This window comes from Mytilus edulis, chromosome 12, assembly GCF_963676685.1.
Source record: "Mytilus edulis chromosome 12, xbMytEdul2.2, whole genome shotgun sequence".
NCBI classification, from domain to species: Eukaryota; Metazoa; Mollusca; class Bivalvia; order Mytilida; family Mytilidae; genus Mytilus; species Mytilus edulis.
The window spans coordinates 42,123,515-42,150,364 of record NC_092355.1 but is presented as its reverse complement, the minus strand read 5'-3'; the positions used below and the strand labels follow the sequence as shown (position 1 = coordinate 42,150,364).

Genomic DNA, 26,850 nt, shown 5'->3' with positions numbered 1-26,850 from the left:
AAAACCAAAAAAAGCGAGTTTAAATTATTGCAATTATAACCCTGTCACATTTTTTAGCAATAATAAAAACATCACAATAATATCTGAATATACAGTTTTGGAAATTACAGAAATGAAGTGGATTATAGATATGTGATGGCCTAGCTGTGTGAAAGGTGTCAGTCTGCAGTGTTCACTGATGTCGTGAGTTCAACTTGGCTTGTGACAATATTCATTTGTTTCTGATCTTTAAAACTTGACAAGGACTGTCTATTTCCAAATGCCTAGACTCTAACCAGGTACTAAGCTTAGCTCCTCCTTCAATAAACCTGTGTCCACATAATACAGGCAAAGTCACTGAAAGTGGCAATTAACACAAATAAAAAAAGCTTTATATCAAAGGAACAACACTTTTTGCTGTTCTTTACATTTACAGTTGCTGAAAGGTCTTTAAAGATGAAATTGACAGCTGATTAATGACCCCATCCAGGTGATCCTTGACCTGAGAGAGACTTTTTGATAATTAATTACTGTAAATTCAGAAATTGTTGCAATGTTTTTATTATTGCGAAAAATGCAACGAGGTTATAATCGCAATAATTTTTATATGAATTAAACATGATTTTTTTACAAAATCGCAAAAATTAAAATCACATTTTAGTCTGATATGAGAAAATCGCAATAATAAATGCACACAATAATTTCTGAATTTACAGTAACAGCTTCTGATGTCTTCTGACAGTAAAGAAAAAATACATGTATTATAATTTTCAATAAGAAATTAATAATAAATTAAAACAAATGTATAAGATCATGGTTTATTCTGGATTATTTACAATACAATAAATTTTACAACATATCACATAAAACATACCAATATTTTTGGTATAACAAATTATACATGAATAAATAACATGTTATATATCTTCTATTTCACATGTGCATGGCACATTTATCATATGTATCTTTTATCCCACAATATCTTAAATGCAAAACAGCTTAGCAGTGTAACATTGTAGTAAGCTGAGTATGTATTAAAACATGATTAATAAAAACATTCAGTTAAATACTATTTAATAGCAGGAGTACGTAGAGAAAGAAAATTTATTTTTAGGAGACATGTTTTGTTCCTCATGTTAAACCCTTACTGAAAGAAAATTGTCTTCATGACTGAAATACATTAAATGAAGTTTGATAAGACTTTCTCACACAAATTTAAATTTGCTATCAAAAGTTTCTATATATATATATATATGTCAAGCTCTACAATTCAAGCAACATCACAAAAGGAATGAATATATGTCAAGATGCAAATTCTTTCTAAAAGTATATCTTCAGTTGGGTTGGAACTTAAACAAATATATATACCTTCATTTTGAACAGGCATTTTCAAAAATTTTCAAAAATATAGAAATTATTACTTTGGAAAAAAAAACACCAACATTTTCTTAGTATTTTTGAAAATAAAACATGTGAAGGAAGGCATTGGGGCACTTAAACATGTATTTAGGTACCAAATATTAAGTCAATCACTATTAAAACAGTCTGTATTTAAAACGTAAAATTCAAACTCTTAGATTTTCAGGACACAAAAAATACACCAACCTCAAGAAGGGGAAAGAGGGGGAGGTAGTTGACAAAATAAAGTATTCACCTAGAATGGGATAACTCAATATTACACAACTGTTATAGCTATTTCCTTCACTTTTTTATGTCTTGTATTCAAATGGGTTAAAGCACAAAAGATGCCAGCAACCAGAAATCAGGTAAAAAAATCAATATTTAGTTCAGATATACATGGGAAAAATGTCAAAATCTAGAATTCCAGCTAATCCGGAAAACCTTCAAGAAAACTTATATCAACCATAATCCCCTTTCTCAAAGATTTAATTAAATGAGATAGATTTCCATTGGTTAAGTTATGTTATAGTAAAACATGGCCATCCACGGGTTAAAATACTGAACATAGGATTAAAAATTTGCTAGCAGGGGTATAATAAAGGCAAACAAAATTAAGGAAATTTGTTTTACTACTCAATAGACATAAATTATAGGAATTCAGATGAGTTTCAAAATGAAATGAATAAAATCTTTATTAGGCAACTCATATACTGTGACTTGAGTTGGACTTTCATTGACTTATGATAAGTTATTTAGAAATTGTGGATGAATGTCATAAATTGCAGTAAAATGTGAAAATGACCCAATCAAAAATTAAACATTTTACAAATTCACAAGTGTAAAATGTAACACAATTCTAAAAACACAAAATGTCAGACGTCCTACTTGTAACATCAGAAACTCTACAAAACAAAGACATATTCCTATTTGCAAATCGTTCAGATATTATAAGTTGTATGAAATCAATGTAAAAAAAATAATTGTTCCATTTGAACATGCTAGCAAGGAGAGACCCTCTGAAAAACAAATCTTTTCTTACAATTGTTCTTATTAAAACTAGAATTGCTAAGGTGAAACATACAGACTCCGAGGTCTTTGTCTTATATTTATTGTAGTAGTCTCTAGTGTTAAATTGGCAAAAAAACAGCAATATCATATAAATGTAATATGGATTTATTATTTTTTGTGTAAAACCAAACCAAGAAAATTGATGCCCACAAATAAATATATTAATCTACAATATGTGAACTTAAAAAATGTCAACTCTTCCTGTTTGATTGCTGTCTCGTTGACATTTTCCTCACATCTCTTTGAACAATGTAAAAATTATTGAAAAGAAAAAAAAATTATAAGCTAGCTTATTGAAGGATGTAATGATTTCAGAAAGAATGCTTGATAATTGAAGTTTGATCAATGCATGTTCAAAACAAAGCAAAACTTCCACTCTTATTTCAGGCTCACCCATTGCACGTCGATTATACATGAGAAGCAATTGCTCCTCTATCTCAAAAAAAAAATCTCACTACTATTCTCAGTACTCAATATGTTAAAAGTTCTAAAAGACTTTTCAATATGGTCATGTCATGAAGTATAACTTTGATTTGAGTTACAAAAAAATTCAGAAAAAAATGGTTTCCTGCATGCTAAGCTACTGCTAACATGGTTAATACTGTCATTCCCACCTTTAATAAACTAAAATTCAGTTTAGAAGATAATTTAGGAATGGTTAATTACAAAGAACACTAGAAATGGACATTTAATTTATTCATTTGAACAATTGCAATGTCCTTTGATAAATTGAATTATCCTGAAAATATAAGTATAACATGTATAAGCTAGCTTTTATGATTTTGTATATAATTTCATCATTGACTATCATTTCTGTAATTGAACTTATTTCTCACATAATAAAATGCAACAATTTTTGCAAATTAAGCAACATTGAATGAAGTACTAAGATTATTTTATTTCAACACACATCTATACCAAATTCAGAAATTTTGTCCACAAATCCTTTCTTTTATTCAATATTTTTTTGCCTTAAATGATCTCATCTGAATGCAGTCAGACAGCCCCAAATAGTCTTAAAATGCCAGTAATGGTCTATTTTGATAAAGTTTTATTTACATTTTTAAGTTACTTCATATATTTTTATTAATTGTGGTTCATTTACTATCATTCCACTTTATTGCAAAATGGTTGCACTTACAAAAGTTCAACTCTTCATTTTTCTATTTATAGAAACACCCACTCAAATTTTAAAAATAATCAATTATTTTCTGTTTACAAATATTTTGTTATAACAATGGTTGTTGCTGAGGCTGGTAAAACTGTTGCTGTACTGGGTGAACACTATAATTGTTTTGTAACACCGGCTGTGATTGGATGTTATTCTGTGGAGGATTATGGGATTGAACACTAGGGACATCTGGTCGAACAGGTGGCTGACTATACATTTGCTGTGGGTCTGTTGCATTACTGAAATTGAAAATAGCTATATAAATTAATTGTTTAACTTAATTTGTTTCATATTCTCTATGTTGTCAATTTTGTTTTGTATTGAACATACTTTTATCTTTTATCTGAATGCCAATATACTGCTGATAGTGTATTTTTGAATTGTATATTTCATTGCTTTTTTATTTTTATTTTTGAATTCCTTTTTTCCAAACTCTCAACACAGTTTCTTCCTTGATCACTATTTTGACTTGTTAGATCCAGCAAAACAATTAAACCCAGATATAAATATTGTGTGCTACGAAACAGACGCAATTAAAAAAGTAATTCATACAACAGCAATAAAATCACTGCTTTTTTTGGTGCTTTTTCTGATTTATTGTTATGGATGGATACCTCGTAATCTTTCTTTTTTCTTTAATACAGTCGAAACAACTTTAATATTTTTCGTAGACACTTTATTTTGTGTTTACTATTTAACCTTACAGGGATTAACTTTCCAGATTTTCTTATTTCCTGAATGCATTCATATAAGGGATTTCAAAGTCTTACATTCTTGCAAAAATTTATCTTAGATTTTTTTCTTCTCACAAAAATAAATCAATTGTTACAAATATCTCAATAATATATAATAATATGACTTTACCTTGAGTAATTCTGTGAGTTGGGTGCCTGACCATAATTTTGTGCAGGCTGTGGCATCTGTGGCACTTGGCCTTGAACTTGGGTTGTCATCTGTGGCATTTGCCCTTGACTTGGCACTGTCATTTGACCTCCAACTTGTGCATTTATTTGAGGAATGAATTGAGGTTGACCATTATACATCTGAAAATGTAGTAATTAGGAAAAAAAATAATATCCAAGATATTAAAAGAACCTGACAGTATTTAGAATTTTAGATGTTTATAAAAATATATATGGCAACTCTTTATTTTTTATTCTATTTGCATAATTATTGCTAAGATTTAAATATTTTACTTATGATTATTGAAATTATGAATTTATCTTTTAAAGATTGTTTTGTTTTGGTGTTTAATCTAAGGTGCCAAATACTATAAATTCAGAAATTTTTGCGTGTATTTATTATTACGATTTTAGACTAAAATGCGATTTTATTTATTTAGAAAAGGCCTGTCTGATTCATATATAAGATTTCAAAATGCCAGTTTTAAGTATAGCGATTATAAACCTGTCACATTTTTCACAATAATAATAACATTGCAATAATTTCTGAATTAACAGTAAGCAAAACATGACTCAGCCAAAATATCACATTTAAAGAACAAAATTTTAAACCTTGAATTGCAGCAAATGCATTTCAAAGAATTTTTGTGCTGCATATATCTTTTTGAAGAATATTTTATTTTGATGTGTTAAATTTTGGTTATTTAAACTTATAAGTGCCAAATAAACCAAACTGTGACAACAAACAAAATATATCAATTTAAGGAAACAAAATGTTAACATCTTAAAATGCAGCGTGTGCATGTTAAAGAAGTTTTATACAGTATTTTTAAAGAAAAAAAACTGTCTTAAATTCCAGCATGTTATATTACTCCAGGGCTGCCAAGTCTCAAGCATTAAGTGTGAGACTCATGCATGTTTATGCTTTTTTGGTGGCCTTTTCCTTTGATCTATTGTTTTTTCTCTTTGATCTTTTCAATTTTGGTTAAATCTCACGCATTTGCTTCATGAAAAGTTGGCAGAACTGTTACTCCTTAAAATAATCTAAACTATCATACAATTCCACTTACTTGACTAGAAAAATCTTGAGGGGGTGGCATCTGCATGGGTAGAGAATAAGGTCCTGTGGACATGCCACCTTTAATATATGGTGTTGGAGTCTCCTTCATCAAATTGTGATACATCTGCAAGGACTCCATTATCTTGGTATTCAGTTCACACAAACCAGCATATTTTCTGTAAATTGATAAAAAAATTAACTTTCAATCATAAATAAATATATCCAATTTTTTATTTAAACCCAGAAAGATGTACATGGACTGTTGATAAATGGATTGATTGGTGTTTAACATCACATTCATCACAGCGCTATTGTGCTATTTTGTTGCTGTCAGTTCTTTATATTGGAGCAGTGGCAGATCCAGGAAAGGGGGGGGTTTCGGGGGTTGGAAACCCCAATTTTTTTTGGATGATCAATGCGTTTGAATGGGGACATGAAGTTGGAAACCCCCTTTGTCCTGGGTTAGGACCCCCCTTTTTAAATGACTGGATCTGCCCCTGTGGAGGAAGCTGAAGCAAACTATTAATCTTTGGTACAAAAATTAACAATCCAAGTCCATTAAGATTGAAGTCTGGCACACTACCACTTGTAGAATTCGAAATCTTAACCTTAGTATTGACAGGCTGGTGAAACAGGAGTTTACCAACTTTGACCCCTTGACCACCATGACTTATGGAAAAAATATTTATTTGAATTAATGCTTTTCTGAATCGTTTCATATTCTGACCAATGCAATGCGGCTTAAGTGGTTTTTTGTTTTATTTTTTTCTAACAATTGTGTGAGAAAATATGCTTTATTAAAAGTTTTAGAATAAAATTAGAATGAATAATTCAATGAAAAATTGAAAACAATATTCACATTCACTAATTGTTCAAACAAAGATGTTAAAAGTTTGGCACACTATACCATGTGATTAAGTGAACATATTATTTTTTTACATCAATTATTTTGTTATTAAATATATATATATAGGCCAGTAGTTTTTACAGTTGAATTATTTCATATTATTCTTATTTGGATTTTTCTGAGCTACCTATACAGACAGTGTTTTGCTCATTGTTAAAGGCTTAATATATATTATCCTTTAACTGCTTAAATCCAGATCATTTTGATTCTGACTGTCTCATTAATAGCCAATCATACACCTTATCTGTATTTCTTATATTGATCAGAGAACACATGATGCAAAATTTGCCGTTAAATATTTTCTATATACAGTCTAAACAAAGTCACTTACTTGTCTATTTTCTCAAGTTCACAATCTATTAAAGGTCCCATTGCTTTACACTGTTCTGAAAATAATAAGTGAGGTTTTAATATTTAAACCTTTAGTAATAAATGTAGTATACAAGAACTTATGGCTACTTAAATAATTCATAGTGTTCAATATATTTTATTATGGTTTTTATAAATACAAATTTTATCCAATGGGATGCTAGCATTCTGTCATAAAAGTTAATTAATATGCCTTGATTTGATCAGTCAAAATATTTAAAATGATTTCCTCACACCAACTACCAGCAACTATCCCATAAAGCATATCTTAAAGTCTAAATATAAACCATTAAGTGACTATTACAAAACATTACTGTAAATTCAGAAATTAATGCATGCATTTATTATTGCGATTTTTGAAATATTGTACAAAAATGCCAGATTAATTCTTGCGATGTGAGGAAAATCTGCATACAGAAATATGAATCAGGTATAGAATATGAGTCCATATTATTGCAATTCTCACTCATTCGCATTATTGGCATTAAAAAAAAACTCGAAATAATTTCTGAATTTACAGTACTTATCAATGTCAGAAATGATGGTGGTTACAGAGAATTACTATTCACAGTTGCAATATGACTAAACTGAAACACTTGCCAAATAAGTAGATCTGTATGACATGAAGATATATATAGCACAATAAATATTTGTTCTACAGAGAATATTTAGTTGCTTTACACCAATTTATAATACCTTCTAGCTGTAACATTTCTTGAGAATCTGGTTGAGTTTCTCCTGTAGGATCTGCATTCTGTATCAACTGTAAAACTTTATCTATCTTTTCCTGTTTAATAATGTACAAAAGTTTGCATTTAGTCAAACTGAAAATTAGCAGTACATCAACTGAATTGATCTACAAATACAAGGATGGACATACAAACATATCTTATTTATTTTATTAGAAGATTTGAAATGAAGCCTGATTCACATTTCAAAAGAGTAGCATACAAAAATATGTACAATACATTTCAAATTTATTTGGTTTTGCCTCTTGAAAACAATATTGTAAATTCAGAAATTATTGCGATGTTTTTATTATTGCCAAACATGCGACAGGGTTAAATCGCAAAAGTTGAAACTCGCATTTTGACATTTTAATATGAATAAAACAGGATTTTCCTCAATATCGCAAAAAAAAAAAACACCAAAAAAACCCCTGTTTTAGTCTAAAGCATCAAAATCGCAATAATAAATGCATGCAATAATTGCTGAATTTACAGTATATAAAAATTTAAAGATCATCTTATAATATTATACGAATTAAAATTTCACAATATTCTTTTCATTTTGTTTTCTCCCTTGGCTTCACTGGGTTAAAGTACAAATGTACATTCTGTACAAATTGATTTCTGAAAATTTTCCAAGCAGTTGAAATCATATTAAAACTTAAATAAAATTGTATCTACATTGTAGTATTTTTTTGCAACATTTATTCTATGTAAATTTATTTTTATGATGTAGTTCCAATTAGCTTATTCTCTGACAACAAAATTTGAGACTTGCCTTAAATCACCCCTTCAATTATATGAACATCATTCAAGATGATATGAACTCAATTGCAATTACCTCATCAATTTCAACATCTTCTGGAGCAGTTTCTACGGTCTTGACTTGTACCTCTTCATTAAAATGCACTTTCTTCAAATGTTCCGCTGTAAAGATATAATGATGTAAATGATATTTACAAATTCAATCTTTTATAAAGCAGATATAAAAATTAATTCTCCATTGTGTTCAAACTTTCATGTATGAATCTTGGCCTATATTTCTGTATTTTCATACTTATTAATGACTAAAAATGACACAAAAAAGTTTTTCGTTTCCCCCTGAAAGAGCGGCAACAGATCTGCTTAAAAATGTGACCATTTGATTCAAGAAAACCTGATGAGACAGGATGGTAAATTTTGCCACAAAACAGTGCACTTATAACCAAACTTTTAATTTTCAATTGATAAAATATTTGTCAAAGTCTTTTAATTAGGAATATTCCATTAAGATGTATGTGGGAGGGTTGGAAGCAAAATTTAATTATTGAATGTGGGTCATGGGTCTTTTTTCAGGATGCATCTATCACCATTATACAAAATTATCTATATAAATGGTTCTTGGTTGTAGGGATATTTTAAAAGTTCCTTCCTACCCTTCCTCATACATTTTTATGGAATAGCCCAAAATGAAAATTTAAGTGTGATCTGTAGAGATTTTTTAATGAATTACATTAGCACTTAATTGACTGTTTTGATATTTGATTAAGGATACACAATCGGAAATGGTTTAAATAAATACTTACGTTCCTCAGGTTCAACAGTAAGATCTGCTGTGGCAAAGTTAGCAGGAAACAATCCTTCTCCCCGGTGGTTAAAACCCTTCCACCAGTTAGGGTCACTGAAACAGAAATATTATCAATTAAATACACCTTTATATATATGGAGATACTTGTGTGTATTGTACGTTGTATGCATGTGTGTATTTTACAGTGTGCGTTTTGTATGCCGGTGTGTATTGTAAACAGGTGTGTTTTGTAAGCAGATGTGTATTGTACACAGTCACTCTGAAGGATGTCATGCATGATCATCTTACAATAATTACATTAGATGTATGTTTCATTATAATACTTTATTCTGATTGGCTAACTGCACATAATGTGTTATTCCTTAAGCAATTGCATTACTCAATAAAACTTTTCATTAATGATAACACGTGGTCCAACAAAAAAGTGCACAGGTGAATTAAATAAATAAAAAAAAATGGTGTTTTCATGATCATAGCTACAAAATGTAATTATAAGTATTGAATGCTTTTTTTTGTAACTTCATAGGGTTGTAAAAGCGTTGACAGTGCGCACATTTTTAGAATGAAGCGCTTCCGCGCTTCATACAAAATGTACTTCGGTCAACGCTTTTACACCCCAATAAAGTTACAAAAAGAAGTTAAGAACAGTTGAGACTGTTTTTTTATTGACTAAAAATATACATTTAAGTTCAATGGTTAAAGGAATAATTGTGTATGTTATATTTTTCTCCTTACCTGTCATCGACTACACTTATAAGCTCTCCTGCTTTGAAGGTTAACTCATTGTCTTCAGCAGCTTCAAAGTCATAAAGAGCTTTCACCTAAAAGTGGAAATGCAATTTATATCTAACTTTTTGAAGATGAAAAATTTACTGTTTTCTAATGATATTGCATATTAAATGAATATTAAAAATTTGTTTATATCATACCTGGTTAATTTAGCAGGGTGTAAATTTTTGCTTATTTTGGCGGATAGAACAAAATACCTTAGATAAATTCCGTCAATTTAAAAGTGTTCATGCAAAGGTAATGATAAAAGTTTTCAAACCGCCAAAATATTTCATATACCTCATTTAATGAAAATCTTGAAGTTTTACACCTACGAAAACAACCTGCTAAACAGTAATTTGTATTAATTATTCTGCTCTTCACTGGCAATGCAATTATCAAATTAAGCTTTTCTTTTTCAGTATAAACAAGAATGTGTCCATAGTACATGAACGCCTCATCCGCACTATCATTTTCTATGTTCAGTGGACTGTGAAACTGGGGTAAAAACTCTTAATTTGGCATTACAATTAGAAAGATCATATCATAGGGAACATATGTACTAAGTTTCAAGTTGATTGGACTTCAACTTCATCAAAAACTACCTCGACCAAAAACTTTAACCTGAAGCGGGACAAACAGATGGACAAACGAAAGAATGGACCCAAAGACCAGAAAACATAATGCTCATAAATGGGGCATAAAAACATAATAAAAAAGTTACTTTTTCCCCAAAATTGCACTGATTATAACTTGATTTTACTTCTTTAAACTACTCTAGCTTGACCGAGTACCAGAATGTCTTACCACAGACTGAGAAAAGGTGACATGTGGAAAATTATGTATTCCTGAAGTCAAAAGTTGGAAACATGAACATCTTCTTAAATATCCATGTTTTATCTATCTACATTACAATGCAATTCTAAAACTAATGAATCATGTATTACAACAGGGCTGCTGTATAATCAACTGTTTCCTTACTTTTCTAAGTTCCTTTGGTTTACTGCTAGAAGCATAGACATCAGTTGAAGGGTAACCAGTCATTCCTGTGGGATACAGACTTTGGGTTTTCACCTGTGATCTTTGATTGTCTTGTAATGATAACTGGATAGCTAAAAAAATAAAGCAAGACAGTTTATATCTACACTTAACAAAATGGACTGAGAGCTTACTTATAATATACCAGCTTAAGGTATGGCAGACAGAAGGAATAATATTTAAAGAACTGAAACCATATCCCAAGATAACCAGATGAAGTTTGATGTCATTTATATCATTAACCAGTTTGCATTGCAACATATTTTGTAAATGTAATGTAAAGCAACTTATTTTAGCAGATTCTTTATTTCACGTTTAACCCTTTTAGGTCCTCTCGTGGCAATTAAATTCCGTCATTTTCAAATTTATTTGATGTAATTAAATAAAGAAAGATCCTAGCTTTACATATTCATGACAATTTACATTAGTACCATATTTTTTCCCTTGAAAATTAGTTGTTAAACAGTCTGTTTAAGGTGGTACCCAACACTTTAACTAAAATTAATTTGGCTCGTTTAATTTTCATAAAAATTTGACAAAGTATTTACTTTGACCCTTTGATAAAAATATATAAAAATTTCCTAAAATTTGAACCAACCGTTTTATCAGAAAAATTACACTGGTTATATAGAAGTTTGACAAACACTTATTTTGATCATTGAGAAGCTTAATATTCCCTTTACAACACAATGTAATTAAAACGTTTAGCTGATTTTACAGAGTTATCTCCCACCTTAAATTTTTATATTTTTTTTAAAGTCTTAAAGTAAGTACTTTGACAAAATTTTATGAAAATTAATCGAGCCAAATTAATTGTAGTGAAAGTGTTGGGTACCATCTTAAGAGATTTTCAACTGTCAAAACAATAAGATCAAAACTACACCTCTATACAACTATTTGGGTTTAAGTAAAATACCATCTTATAATTTAATCTTGAGTGAAAACGAACTTTCAGCAAAATTTTCAGTAGAATTTAAGACAAATTTATGTATTTAAAAAAAAATATTAAGATTTAAATTTTCTTCCTCAGTGTTTTCATTCTTTTAATATGTTAGAAAAATTTCAAGTTAATCTAAAAAAAAAAAAGAAGACATTTACTACCAGCAAAACAATTTTAACATGTTTAAATTGTTACATAAAACTATACATTTTTTGGTGCAATGCTGTATTTTTTACACGATGAAGTAACACAAAGTATATAAACAAACCTTTAGCGAGGTCATCTTCTTCTTCACGACTCTGTACCACATTAGGATCTGCACTAAGTACCACAGTTTTCTTTGGCTGAAAAATCATAAATTCTGTGTTAGTTCATGTGACTTTTTTTCATAAAGTAAACACAAAGTTCTTTTGAAAACAATAGTGGATAAAAGCTGTGTTAAAAAGATCCAATTGATCGAACTAAATAAGAATCACATTGTCAATGCTTTTTTTTTTTTTTATCTTCAATGAATTTGATTTTCTTAATTTGTTACAAATCTGCAATGAAAACCTGCTTCATAATACATGTACCTGTTTTTTAAAAAGCTATAATCAAGTTGTATGAAAATCAAAGATGGTTAATCGATTTTATCAATGAACTCATCTGAAGCGTTATTTGGGTTCTTTAACTTGCCTGTTACCATGGTTACTTTTGTCACATTTGATGATATGACAATCGAATAATGTCTTACTGTTACAAATGTAGACTTGGATGGAGAGTTGTCTCATTGGCACTCATACCACATTTCTTTTACATTTGTGATTTCAGGGCATTTTGAAACTGTCTTTGCGATATGGGATTTTCTCTTTGTTGAAGGCCATACCATGACCTAAAGTTGTTAATTTCTGTGTCATTTAGACTCTTGTGGAGAGTTGTATCATTGGCAATTATACCCCATCATCTTTTTTATAATCAGGCCAAATAAAATAATAAGTGTGTTTCCTATTACATCTTAGAAAATAAAAGGGTAGGAAGGTAGGGATATTGTATCATTTTACAAATTTTAGTTTATGGGAGAGAAATTCCGACTTAAACAGTGCTTATTGAATAAAATTACCCAAAAAACTTTAAGGTAGGCTATTTCTATGCTTAAAATATAAAGTAGGTAGGGAAATAAGAAACACACATATTATTTATTTGGCCTCATCAATTAAATAAAAACTTACTGTAGCATCAGGGTCTGAAAAATCAGCACCTTCTTTCTTCAAACTATCATAAAATGATGGTACCAAGCTGAAAAAAACAAAGAATGTGCATTCATTATATATGCATGTGCATTACATCTCATGCATATTTATTTTTTCTACCTACCCACTGTGTACAGTCTACTCTTGTGCACTTGAATTCATAATCTCGCATTTTGTAAAATTGTGGAATACAAAAATTATATAACTGATTTTTGAATAGTTTTGAATCTTCTATTATTTTTTTCGATGAAAGAAACAAAATGGTATGTGAACTCCAAAGGAAGTCAGAGGGAAACTATCTGAACTTTTGACTACTCAGTGTACACTCCCACGTTGAACAGGTAAAAATAACAAAAAAGCAGGAACTTCAGTGTGTACTTTTAAAACACAAATATGCTGTTGTATATGAATGAATATATTTCAGTGCAGAAGCAAACATAATGCTATAGCAAAATAACATAATATATAATTACAATAATGAGAGTAAACAAACTGAGAATGATGTATTTATCAAGGTGATAAAATATATTTAGTAATGAAAACTTCAGAAAAGACTGATTAATAAGACATGTTTGATAAGGCAAAAACATCCAATATGTAGCACCTAAAAATGATGATCTGTTGTTCAACTTGCGATAATCTATACTGGACAACTGGTTAGAAACAAAACAAAAAATATCCAGATCAATTTTCTCTGTGTTATGAAAAAAACTGTCAAGATCTGAGAATGTTTTTAACAAAAATGAATTTCTTAACTGTATTTACAACGCTTACTAAATAAAACATAGGTTTTAAACAAGTAAGTAGGTTGAGAAGGATAATGTAACAATATCTTCCTCAGACAAGATAGATAGTTATTACAATTTCAAAATTGACAATGCTTTTTTTTCTCATGAGTTTGAAACTTTACCAGGGTTCTCACTAGGAATTTTTCATGGTGAGTCCTGGGACTCATCACTTTTAGAAATGGTGAGTCCCAATAGATTTTGACGAGTATAGATCAGTTCAGGATGGATGTAATTTTTTGTGTCATAATATAATGAAATATGACGAAATACAATTTAAACAATGCATGTTGGATTGGCAGTTTTTATTACCGGTATATCAATAACAAGAGTGCACACACTGAAATGTCTCGCCTTCTTTACTAATCATTGATATTATGTTGATAGTCCTAAGTATAAAGCTTTATTAAAAACTGTCACATAAACTTAACATTAACCAAGATAACTAAACAAATACCAATGAACCATGAAAATGAGGTCAAGGACAGATGAACCATGCCAGGCAGACATGTACAGCTAACAATGCTTCCATACAACAAATATAGTTGACCTATTACTTATAGTTTAAGAAAAATAGACCAAAACACAAAAACTTAACACTGAGCAATGAACCGTGAAATTGAGGTCAAGGTCAAATTAAACCTGCGCGACTGGCATATAGATCATAAAATATTTCCATACACCAAATATAGTTGAGCTATGGCATATAGTATTAGATAAAAAGACCAAAACTCAACCAGGTGCTCCGCAGGGCGCAGCTTTATACGACCGCAGAGGTCGAACCCTGAACAGTTGGGGCAAGTATGGACAAAACATTCAAGCGTGATACAGCTCTGAATTTGGATTGTGATCAAATTTTTGACATTACATGGTTTTTTTTACACAAAACAAATGTCAAGATTTTACAAATCAATTAAAGATTTCTTCTTATTTAAATCTAAAATTAAATAGTTGACACAGCATAGGTTTCTGACACATAATGAATGTGGTCTAATGAACTTAAAAGTTTTTTTTTGCCTTTGAGCAATTCACTATGCTGTTGAATATTAATCCTCTCAAAAAAATGTTTGAAGAAATTTTCTTTTTATTTATGAAATCTGAAATGAGAAAAATTTAAACCCCCCCCCCCCCCTTTTTTCACATCCCTGTTTCCCTTTTTCCAAAACTGATATCAATTCAAATTTCTAATGGAGTTTGCAACAATAACTACTCTTTTAAATACATCATAAAATATTAAAATGTAAAATAAAGTGCTTGTTATCACTGAATGGTAAAGATTGGTTGGTAGTAAAAGTGAATATACATTGTTTATTGTATAAAACAATAAAAAAAACTTCATCAGCAACATTTTATATTGGCAAATAAAAATAGAAAATGACATCATAGTCATGTCTGGCAAATTTCCAACATACATTATCTAAAACATTTTAGATAAGATAAGGAAAAAAAGCTTCATCAGCAACATTTTATATTGGCAAATTTCCAATGAAGTTATTTACATAAAGTTATTGGCAAATAAAAATAGAAAATGACATCATAGTCATGTCTGGCAAATTTCCAACATATATTATCAACTACTATTCTATACAAAGAAAGATAACTCCAATTGAAAATTAATTGCTATTGCACAATATTGTGCAATTAGATATTTCTTGCTATTGTGCAATACTGTGCAATTGAAAATTTCTTGCTATTGCACAATACTTGATATGGAATCCTGATTTGGATCAACTTGAAAACTGGGCCCATAATCAAAAATCAAAGTACATATTTAGATAAAGCATATCAAATAAGCCCAAGAATTTAATTTTTGTTAAAATCAAACTTAGTTTAATTTTGGACCCTTTGGACCTTAATGTAGACCAATTTGAAAACTGGACCAAAAATTAAGAATCTACATACACAGTTAGATTTGGCATATCAAAGAACCCATTTATTCAATTTTTGATGAAATCAAACAAAGTTTAATTTTGGACCCCCATTTGGACCAACTTGAAAACTAGGCCAATAATTAAAAATCTAAGTACATTTTTAAATTCAGCATATCAAAGAACCCCAAGGATTCAATTTTTGTTAAAATCAAACTAAGTTTAATTTTGGACCCTTTGGACCTTAATGTAGACCAATTTGAAAACGGGACCAAAAATTAAGAATCTACATACATAGTTAGATTCGGCATATCAAAGAACCCCAATTATTCAATTTTTGATGAAATCACACAAAGTTCAATTTTGGACCCTTTGGGCCCCTTATTCCTAAACTGTTAGGACCAAAACTCCCAAAATCAAACCCAACCTTCCTTTTATGGTCATAAACCTTGTGTTTAAATTTCATAGATTTCTATTTACTTATACTAAAGTTATGGTGCAAAAACCAAAAATAATGCTTATTTGGGCCCCTTTTTGGTCCCTAATTCATAAACTGTTGTGACCTCAACTCCAAAAATCAATCCCAACCTTCCTTTTGTGGTCATAAACCTTGTGCTAAAATTTCATTGATTACTATTTACTTATACTAAAGTTATTGTGCGAAAACCAAGAATAATGCTTATTTGGGCCCTTTTTTGGCCCTTAATTCCTAAACTGTTGGAACCAAAACCCCCAAAATCAATCCCAACCTTCCTTTTGTGGTCATAAACCTTGTGTCAAAATTTCATAGATTTCTATTAACTTAAACTAAAGTTATAGTGCGAAAACCAAGAAAATGCTTATTTGGGCCCTTTTTGGCCCCTAATTCCTAAAATGTTGGGACCAAAACTCCCAAAATCAATACCAACCTTCCTTTTGTAGTCATTAACATTGTGTTTAAATTTCATTGATTTCTATTTACTTAAACTAAAGTTATTGTGCGAAAACCAAGAATAATGCTTATTTTGGCCCTTTTTTGGCCCTAATTCCTAAACTGTTGAAACCTAAACTCCCAAAATCAATCCCAACCGTTCTTTTGTGGTCATAAACCTTGTGTCAAAATTTCATAGATTTCTATTAACTTAAACTAAAGTTATAGTGCGAAAACCAAGAAAATGCTTATTTGGGCCCTTTTTGGCCCCTAATTCCTAAAATGTTGGGACCAAAACTCCCAAAATCAATACCAACCTTCCTTTTGTGGTCATAAACCTTGTGTTAAAATTTCATAGATTTCCATTCACTTTTACTAAAGTTAGAGTGCGAAAACTAAAAGTATTCGGACGCCGGACGACGACGACGACGACGACGACGACGCAGACGCCAACGTGATAGCAATATACGACGAAAAATTTTTCAAATTTTGCGGTCGTATAAAAACTTGACTTTGACCACTCAACCATGAAAATGAGGTCAAGGACATTTGACATGTGACTGACGGAAACTTCGTAACATGAGGCATCTATATACAAAGTATGAAGCATCCAGGTCTTCCACCTTCTAAAATATAAAGCTTTTAAAAAGTTAGCTAACGCCGCCGTATCACTATGTCGAGCTTTCTGCAACAAAAGTTTACTTTACAAACTTTACAAACTTCATAAATAAAATACTCAGTAGTACAGTCGATTCCACTTAATTGCATACCGCTTAATAGCATAATTCGGTTAATTGCATAGTTTTCTCCTGCACAAAACCATTTCCCATTCATCTAATGTTAAATTGTCCGGTTATATGCATAGCTCTACAAGTGGCCTTTCGGTTTATTGCATAGAAAATTATTGCCGTCTAGATATGCTTATATAAAACTGACGAGATTTTTGACCGGAAACGGTCATTTGGTAAGTATATTTTTCTTGAATGCAACCTTATTTTCGTTATTATTTCATATTTACTTTTGTGTCATTGAAATAAAGTTTTAAAACAGTTTCTTTCGTGTTTATATTATGGAATTTGATTTAATGTCTACACAGGTAAAGTTTCCCGTGTTCTATTTTAAGCCTCGAGGTCATAAAAATGTCAAACAGATAATTGTTGTAAAAACACTGACCATTCTACTTCAAAGGGTAATCAAAATTGATTGGATTTAAACAATTGTCCATAGATTACATTTGGGGTTAATTTTTAAAACAAAAACTCCTGCTAATTATCGATCATAACCAATGTGAACTCATTTGGGCTTGGGGTGATCTGTATTAATGTTAATATTATAGGGCATTTACATATGGTTAAAGAATTTTATACATCAATCATTTGTTTTTAATATTTTATGAAAAGAGCATTTACTTTTAATTATTATATTTTCTCACTTTTAACACTTGTGTCCAGCAATTAACCCGTCAAGGGCCCCACCATTACTGCTTTGCATATACGAAACTAACAAGTTGTTACTTCAGTGCCCAACTGCATATCAACAGCAATTCATTACACATCTATTGTTAAAATAATTATAAACTGTGAAGTATTGTTTAAAATTTTATTTTAATCAAAGCCTAACAATGTACATTGTACATATGGGTCACAGAAACAAATCTATTTTTAGAGCAGTTTATTTTCGTATCCCAGGTAAAGGAAAGTCTGAATGCAAATAAACTAAAACGAAATGTGTTTATAATCTTTATTTAAAGAAACAAAATAAAATAACACATATGACATTAGAGTAGACATACATTTTTTATTAGAATAAATCAACATTCAGTATATTGTATATGGATTACAGACGTTCATCTTTCTTCAGGGATTTCTTTTACTGATCTGTTCTATCGATGTTATTTGACTCTGTCATTTGGCATTTCGGATATAAGCATACTCCGCTTTATTGCATAATTTTGTCTGACAAATAGGCTATGCAAATAACCGGAATCTACTGTATTTGCATTACGACCCCTTACAAAGCACTGACCAAGTCTACTGTTCAGTTCAAGTTCGCGCAATGTCAAGACATAGCATGTGGTCAAAGTATATTACTTTCACAATCAGTTTTCAATAACTTACTTTAAAGATGGATCATCTTTGAATTCTTTCATCTCTGTCCATTTCTTCACCATGTACTTCAGTCTTTGGGCAACTTTTGGATGTGCCTATTAAATCAATGTCAAATAATCAATTAATGTATATAAGCAAAGTATCAAAAAATTAAACAATGCTTGAGACAGATTCATCAAACATATATGGTACGCTGTGATGGTACTAATAAATGTTATCTAGCGATGAGTGTCTACTGTTTATTTACATCACTGTGAAATAGCTTCTGTCTGTTAAATTTTTACATTCTGTGTATAATGTTTGTTTCAATACGAAATGTTTAAAATATTGCTGATGTAAACCTTTGACTTTTCAATAAACTCTTATTAGAAAAATATATAAGTATTTCTGCGAATTTTTCAATGGTAATTGTTGGGAAAAGCTTGAAAACAAAGACTGAACACTTTTTATACAATATGTGACCATGAAATCTGTATAGTTTTTGTTAATCAGTTATAGGTAATTTGTAGACTTCAGTTGGAAGGCTGTCATACTGATGATCAACACTTTTGTCTTTATGGCTTTGCTGGGTATCAGATTTGAAAGTTTCATTTTCTTTGTAAAGATATTAAATTAGGAAGTTCACAAAACTAAAGTTGCTGCAGATTCATGCAAGTTTAACTTTAACAAATTTTTATGCTGTTTTCATATTTTATGAATACTTTATCTATATGACTCCCCACAGTTTTGATTTTCAGCAATCCTGTTGGTTATTACATATATATAAATCAGTGAGACTTACAGTGAAATCAGTATATAAAGTTTATATTGTTTGTTAATGCCTAACATCATAAACATAGATATAAACAGATGTGGTATGATTCCCAATGAGACAACTCTCCACAATAGACCAAATGACACAGAAATTAACAACTATAGGTCACTGTACTGCCTTCAACAATGAGTGAAGCCCATACTGCATATCTAGTTTACTCACCTTTTGTCCAATCAAAGTTCTAGCTTCAGAGTAGTTCAGAAGTTTACTTACTTTTTGTCCAAACAAAGTTCTAGCTTCAGAAGTTTACTTTCTTTTTGTCCAATCAAAGTTCTAGCTTCAGAAGTTTACTTACCTTTTGTCCAATCAAACTTCTAGCTTCAGAAGTTTACTTACCTTTTGTCCAATCAATGTTCTAGCTTCAGAAGTTTACTTACCTTTTGTTCAATCAAAGTTCTAGCTTCAGACGTTTACTTACCTTTTGTCCAATCAATGTTCTAGCTTCAGAAGTTTACTTTCTTTTTGTCCAATCAATGTTCTAGCTTCAGAAGTTTACTTAGTTTTTGTCCAATCAATGTTCTAGCTTCAGAAGTTTACTTACCTTTTGTCCAATCAAACTTCTAGCTTCAGAAGTTTACTTACTTTGTGTCCAATCAATGTTCTAGCTTCAGAAGTTTACTTACTTTTTGTCCAATCAATGTTCTGGCTTCAGAAGTTTACTTAATTTTTGTCCAATCAAACTTCGAGCTTCAGAAGTTTACTTAATTTTTGTCCAATCAAACTTCTAGCTTCAGAGGTTTACTTACCTTTTGTCCAATCAATGTTCTAGCTTCAGACGTTTACTTACCTTTTGTCCAATCAATGCTCTAGCTTCAGAAGTTTACTTACCTTTTGTCCAATCAAACTTCTAGCTTCAGAAGTTTACTTACTTTTTGTCCAATCAATGTTCTAGCTTCAGAAGTTTACTTACTTTTTGTCCAATCAATGTTCTAGCTTCAGAAGTTTACTTAATTTTTGTCCAATCAAACTTCTAGCTTCAGAGGTTTACTTACTTTTTGTCCAATCAATGTTCTAGCTTCAGAAGTTTACTTACCTTTTGTCCAATCAAAGTTATAGCTTCAGAAGTTTACTCACCTTTTGTCCAATCAAAGTTCTAGCTTCAGATATAAAGTCTCTAGAAGCTATCTCTAAATGGAATTGTTTCCCACAGTTATTTACACAAGCATCCAATAACTGAAAAAAAATCCAAAAAAATATTATCTTGTTAATCATGTTAATATAGAACTTGTAGAAATAAAAAAGAATATTTTGTTTATTTTTTTAACATGTTTCAGTTGGTACCAAACACCTTCACTTAAATTAATTTGGCTCATTTAATTTTCAGAAAATTGTGACAAAATATTTACTTTGGAACCTTTTACAAAAATATAAAAAAATTCTAAAAACTTGAACCAAACTCTTTAGTGGAAAATTTTCTTTAGACATAAACAGTGGACATAAAGCAGTTTGACTAACACCAATTTTAATCATTGAGAAGCTTAATGTTTCTTTAACTATAGATAGAACATGATTTAAACGTTCAGCCGATTTTTAAAGAGTTACCTCCCTGTAGAATTATGTACAACATTGTACAACCTTAAATAATCAATTTCACTTAAAATTAATGAAGTTATTTTTCTATTCATTTTACATGCTGAGGTGTCCTGTTTTAAATCATAAAACTGCCATTTTCATATCCTTGCTAGAAGGCTGTTAATTAATTTAATAAATTATTTGTTTATACAAAGGATTACCAACAGCTACAACATGTACAAGTTCTCCAAATAATTTGGAACTATACAATAAATATATATTTTTTAAACTTACTGTGAGAGCTTGCATTGATACAAATGGAACTTTATGGTTCATTCTCTTTACAATGGACCTCAAACAGTCCCTGGGTCTGCAAATATAAAAAGACATTTTATCCACTCCTATTACACTTTTACAAACTCATTTCAAAATTTCAGTAACAGCTACAATGCATATAAAATTTATTTTCATACCACAGTATGTTTTTTTTCTAGATAGAAGCATCATGATCAAGAAATTTGACATTTTTATCATATTGTTTATTGAACAGGCTATTATTTGAACTTGGAATTATCTTTAATTATGGAATTGCATAATTTCTTGTGCTTGAAATTTTTAATAAATCCCTTTTTTATTTGGTATTGTAATCATGATAATGTTTTGAGCGGTTCACAACACTTTCCATAAAATGCATTTTGAATAGATAGTGTTGTGTGTGGCACAGTTCAATATTCTATTGAAAATGTCCTATCCTATTTGCAATAGAAAGTGTTTTGCGCAGCACAGAACATTAAAGTACAGACATGACCGAATAAACATGGAATTTATTAAAAATTTTAAACACAAGAAATTATGCAAATTCCATAATTAAAAATAATTCCAAGTTCAAATAATAGCCTGTTAAAGGGAAATTCCGCGATTTTTTACTTATCATCTAATTATGTTCATCTTAACATAAAAAACACATTTGCAAAGTTTTAAATTTATATTCCTTCTAATAACGGAGAAAATCAAGTATTTGTAACTTTTTTGGTTGAATTCTCGAGTGGGTCGTGACGTATTAGCCCGATTTATTGAATTCTGGGAAAAAATAAAATCTGTTTAACTCTTATAGCTTATCGACAATATACGTAATTAAAAGCGCACAGCTGACGAATGGTCGTAGTTATTAACCACAATATAATAATGAACGAAAATGAATATGCATATACCGTTTTGTATTCATTGAATTAAACTCCTATAAAATTATATGTCTCTGTCTCTAGTAAATGTTTTTGAATAAATTTAATTAATTATTGTTGAGATTTTATTCATAAAATATTTATTGAATATTTTTACTATTTACTTGTCTATTTACCGTTATTGTTTTGATAATCATTTCAATGCAACTAATGTGTGAGCAGAGTGTGTATATTATTTTGTAAAGGTCACTGTATATTTCTCGGCTTGAGGTCAATTCGTTTACCATGTAGCTATTTAGCCGCAGGTGTGAGTTCAAGCGTACACAGGTATAAATGTTGTTATTTGGAAAGGATATACAGAAAGGATTAGAAAGAGTATGATGTCACGATGTTAATACATTAAGATTTAATACACGATGAGAATAAAGATTCAATAATTAAATTGTGTAAATTAATTGAAAATAAAATTCAGATTCGTAAATCCGAAAATGTATAAAAATAAAAGGAAACAATTTTTGATTACTTTGTTAGTGGCAATTGGCGTAAAGATTCAAATATGAAGTAAAAAATAGTAGTTTTAATCTTTAATAAAAACTAAATGCAATATTACCCAATTTGATATACCATTGTACATCTGTTTGATATCATTGACTTTACCGGAATTTCTTAACTTGTATTCAAATCTGGCTGTGTTTAAATGCTAATAAAACTATTGCAATTTTAAAGTTTTTAATTGACAAAAAAATACAACATACATGATTTTTTTTTAAGTTTCTTTTTAACATTTTATTCTTACATAATTAAATTCATTTGACAATCATTTACACGAACTTTTTGTGAAAAAATACCAATTATCTAAGCTAAGGCATTATTTTTTTTAAGGATTTTTGAGGATTTTTTTTTTAATTCTATGATAATAGTTGTGCAATGTTGAACATGATAGCCGTCATTAATCCAAATAAGTAATACAGTATTTGTAATAAAAGTTATATTTTAGTCATGCATAACTGATATTGACGAATTTAGAATAGTTTGTCCATACATCGTTGTTCTTGAAACAATCATTATTAGTATACATGTAAGTTTCCTGACGTATAAGAGCCATTGAGGATGAGCTCCAGAGAAAGCAGACTAGTAGCGTTTCGTTCGTTTGTTTGTTGGGAAAGGAGAGGAAATGCAACCGCTTGTACAGATAAACAACAGAATTACCATACAAGCATTTATAGTCAACACAATCAGAAACAGTTCCCATCGTTAGACGGGGAATATGAAGGCTTTCAAGAATGAACAAGTGACATGTCTAACTCGAACAGTTAGAAACAGACTATCGACATCGACCGCTTGTTCTTGATATTTGAAATTGTATGCATATATACGTATACGTTTATGATAGTGATGAGTTCTTGTGTCTGACAAAAACTAAATTCCTTCATGGTTATATCTTGCCATACGTTTATATTGGTTTGTAAGTTGATTACTCAAAATCGTTATTTGAAAATCCTGTTTGTGAGATGTATATTCATTTCAATACAGAAATTTCGTCTATATATTTCACAAGTGTATAACACGGAGAAGCTCTGAAGGTCCATTACTCCCATTTTGTTTGGGTGTGAACAATGAGTTGTCAATCTGTATGAAAAGATTTCCAATACAACCATATTATTGAGAAGGAATGTTTACATGCTATACTCTCGTACTAGTATTACAGGGTTCTTGTGGCGTTCACCTTAGACACACATCTTTTTAACGATGTTTAAAAAAAAGACAGAACCAATTTAATGTCATATTTCCCTATTTTTTTTAAATATAACTAAAAGTCTTTCATCTGACAAGAATACCCTTATTTAGCGAACAAGTAATTTATTCTTTTTTCTGTTATTGAATACCAAGAAGAAAAAAAAAATCCCGAAATTAATTTGAAACTTTGATACTCAAAAGTTTCCCAGCAAAATATTCACATCCCTTCGGGATAATTAGTGTTCGTCCAGTGGCATATATGGACCATAATTTGCTATTGGGCTCCGTTTCCTATAACTATAGAAAAGTGATAAAATTTGAATTACTGTAAGAAAAGTTGTAACTACATCTAAAGATGCCATTATTTTTATTAACATACAAGTGTATGCTACTCTTCCCTAGAAAAAAAATTGAAATATACGAATTTCAAAGATTCTACAACCGTATTTTTGTGTCGTTTCTCGCGTTACTTTTTGCTTCCGAAGAGCATAACGCTGACTGATTTATAGATAATCGTCACCGGCAAATTCGTAAATTTTGCTTTCAAATAACAAAGAACATCGACCAATAAGAATAGTGAAAAGAAAATGCAGAGAACTATAAGTATTTATGTAGCAGATGTAAGAACAGTGGCGTGATTTTTGTGTCCGATTTCGTAACGCAAATTTTAGATGATGTAATCTGCTTTGTTGTAATAGAATTCTTAAAAACAATGTGCAAATATGAACTCTCGCGAGATGTTCAAACAGGTAAATCAGAGATGATTTACATTCTTGTTTTGATCTTCGTAATAATTAAGTAAGAAAATGACGTTATCGTTATGCGTTACATTTCACACGAAACAGAAGTCCAGTTATTTATTAAAATTGTTTTTGTCCTTAAGTTCTAATCATTTCCGGTCATACGTGAAACATGTGACTAACATGTGATCACGCCCTTACAGCCGGACATACAATATACTAGTTCTAAACATTGTTTTTGTTTCCAACGGGATGTTAGCAAACATAATCTGTAGACTTGTTTCGACTTGTTTAAAAAAGGAAAATACAATTTTCAAAGAGATTGCGCCGGGGGTCTATTATTATTCCTATGTGCATAATGTTACATACGATCTTGTGTGAAAATAAATGCCCAATGACTTGACAAAATCGATTTCAAATTTGACCGACGTTTAAACACACTACGTTTCCCAATAACGATGTAAAGGGTCCTTGGAAAATTCAATCGAAATTACGTCTCTTGTCATGGTGCCGATGTTCGTTGGATTGATTTTGCTTCAGCAGTAAATATTACTGGATATTTTAGGTGAATAAAGATAATTAAATGAAAAATGCATGTTAATATACCGTTACACTAGGAATGTACAAAGTTGGTAACTTTGTCACAATTTTTAATTATTTTTTTTTATTCATGTTCTGCAAACACTTTTCAGAAACACAATAAACTTGTCAAAGGAAAAGTAAACTTTTACCAGGCATGACTTGAAAGGAAGTACTTTATTGATTTTAGCCCACTAAAGTAGGTTAAAATGTGGAAACCATGTAGATAGTGTACAGGTCACAAATATCACATGGTGCCTATTTTAAAGATTTTAATTCCAAATTAAAAGTTTTTTTCTTTACTGGATTTAAAGAATTTTACATTGCCAATGATTTGGAATAAATTTTATATAACTGGAATTTCAAAACCAAATATAAATGTATTTTTTTGGCCAAAACATCAAGATACAACGATTATGGTATCCTGTATCAATGAAGAAAATATGGAAAATTCTGAATAAATTGTACTAATTGTTTTCAAAACAAGCACATATTTAGGAGTTTTATAATACTGTAACATTTAAGATGGATTTTAAGAAAAAGTATACTTTTCAGATTATTTTAAGCAGATTTTGCAATAAAATAAAACTAAAAAAATGCTTTCGGTTTCTGATGGTTTCCTGTCACGTTTAAAAAAAACTTTAATATAACATTGAAAATAGATTTTAAATATTAACATGAAGCAAGTAACACTAGTAATGGTGTTTATTTATGCCTTTTGAATTATATTGTGCAAAATAAAGAAAATAAAGATTGGTTTCCTGTTTTGTTTCCTGTCACGTAAACGGTGAATCAAAATGTATTAATTTTTTCTCGAAAAACTCAATTGTTCCATTCATACTATTCTAACACCAACACAACCCACAAAATAAAAGTTAAAATTTTAGAACTTATAAAAAAGGATACAAAAAGAAACCAAAGGCCGAATACCAAATTATGGTCCATATAACAATTGTGATGACGAATTCCTTCCTTTGTTCGAGAACAATCTTATTGAAATATAAATCTGTGATTTTACTATGTCCACAACTTCAATGAACCAAAGCAAAAGTTATACATCGACCTGTATTTAAATCAAATTGGTTCTCTTCTTCTTCTGGTATACAATAGTCTATCGACATTCGATGATTACATACTGTTGGCATACGTGGACTAGTCTATTTACAACACTTTTATCCCTATTTATTCAAAATATATGTTTTTTTCTTATGTTCAATTCAATGTATACATGTATATATTTTAAATTGCGATATAGTTCCGTAACTTTCTATCCAGTCGTATAAACGAATCGTCGGCAAGTGCGTACATTTTTTTTAATCAATATTTCTGGTATGTTCTAATCTGTCCTTCACTTTTGACAATGAGTATATATTACATTTTCCCAATTCACCCTTGGAAAAAATATTTAAATAGATTTTAATTTCATCAAATCTTATTTTTTGGGTATTATTTATATTTTTTATGAATAATATTCTTTACACCAGAAATG

The 26,850-nt window shown here is 30.0% G+C and overlaps 1 protein-coding gene across 1 annotated transcript in view; it reads right to left on the bottom strand.

The window, feature by feature from the left end:
* Positions 1-783: 783 nt before the first annotated feature.
* LOC139498506 (signal transducing adapter molecule 2-like) overlaps positions 784-26,850 on the bottom strand; it is a 34,250-nt gene continuing 8,183 nt past the window's right edge. The window contains exons 3-16 of the mRNA XM_071286918.1: positions 21,419-21,494; positions 20,687-20,785; positions 18,808-18,893; positions 13,107-13,173; positions 12,167-12,242; positions 10,902-11,032; positions 9,888-9,973; positions 9,151-9,245; positions 8,427-8,512; positions 7,554-7,644; positions 6,820-6,874; positions 5,592-5,757; positions 4,484-4,662; positions 784-3,858 (exon numbers count right to left, since the gene is read on the bottom strand). Coding sequence (XP_071143019.1) covers positions 3,678-3,858; positions 4,484-4,662; positions 5,592-5,757; positions 6,820-6,874; positions 7,554-7,644; positions 8,427-8,512; positions 9,151-9,245; positions 9,888-9,973; positions 10,902-11,032; positions 12,167-12,242; positions 13,107-13,173; positions 18,808-18,893; positions 20,687-20,785; positions 21,419-21,494 — 1,474 coding nt within the window. The 3' untranslated portion in view covers positions 784-3,677. The remainder of the gene's footprint in view (positions 3,859-4,483; positions 4,663-5,591; positions 5,758-6,819; positions 6,875-7,553; positions 7,645-8,426; positions 8,513-9,150; positions 9,246-9,887; positions 9,974-10,901; positions 11,033-12,166; positions 12,243-13,106; positions 13,174-18,807; positions 18,894-20,686; positions 20,786-21,418; positions 21,495-26,850) is intronic.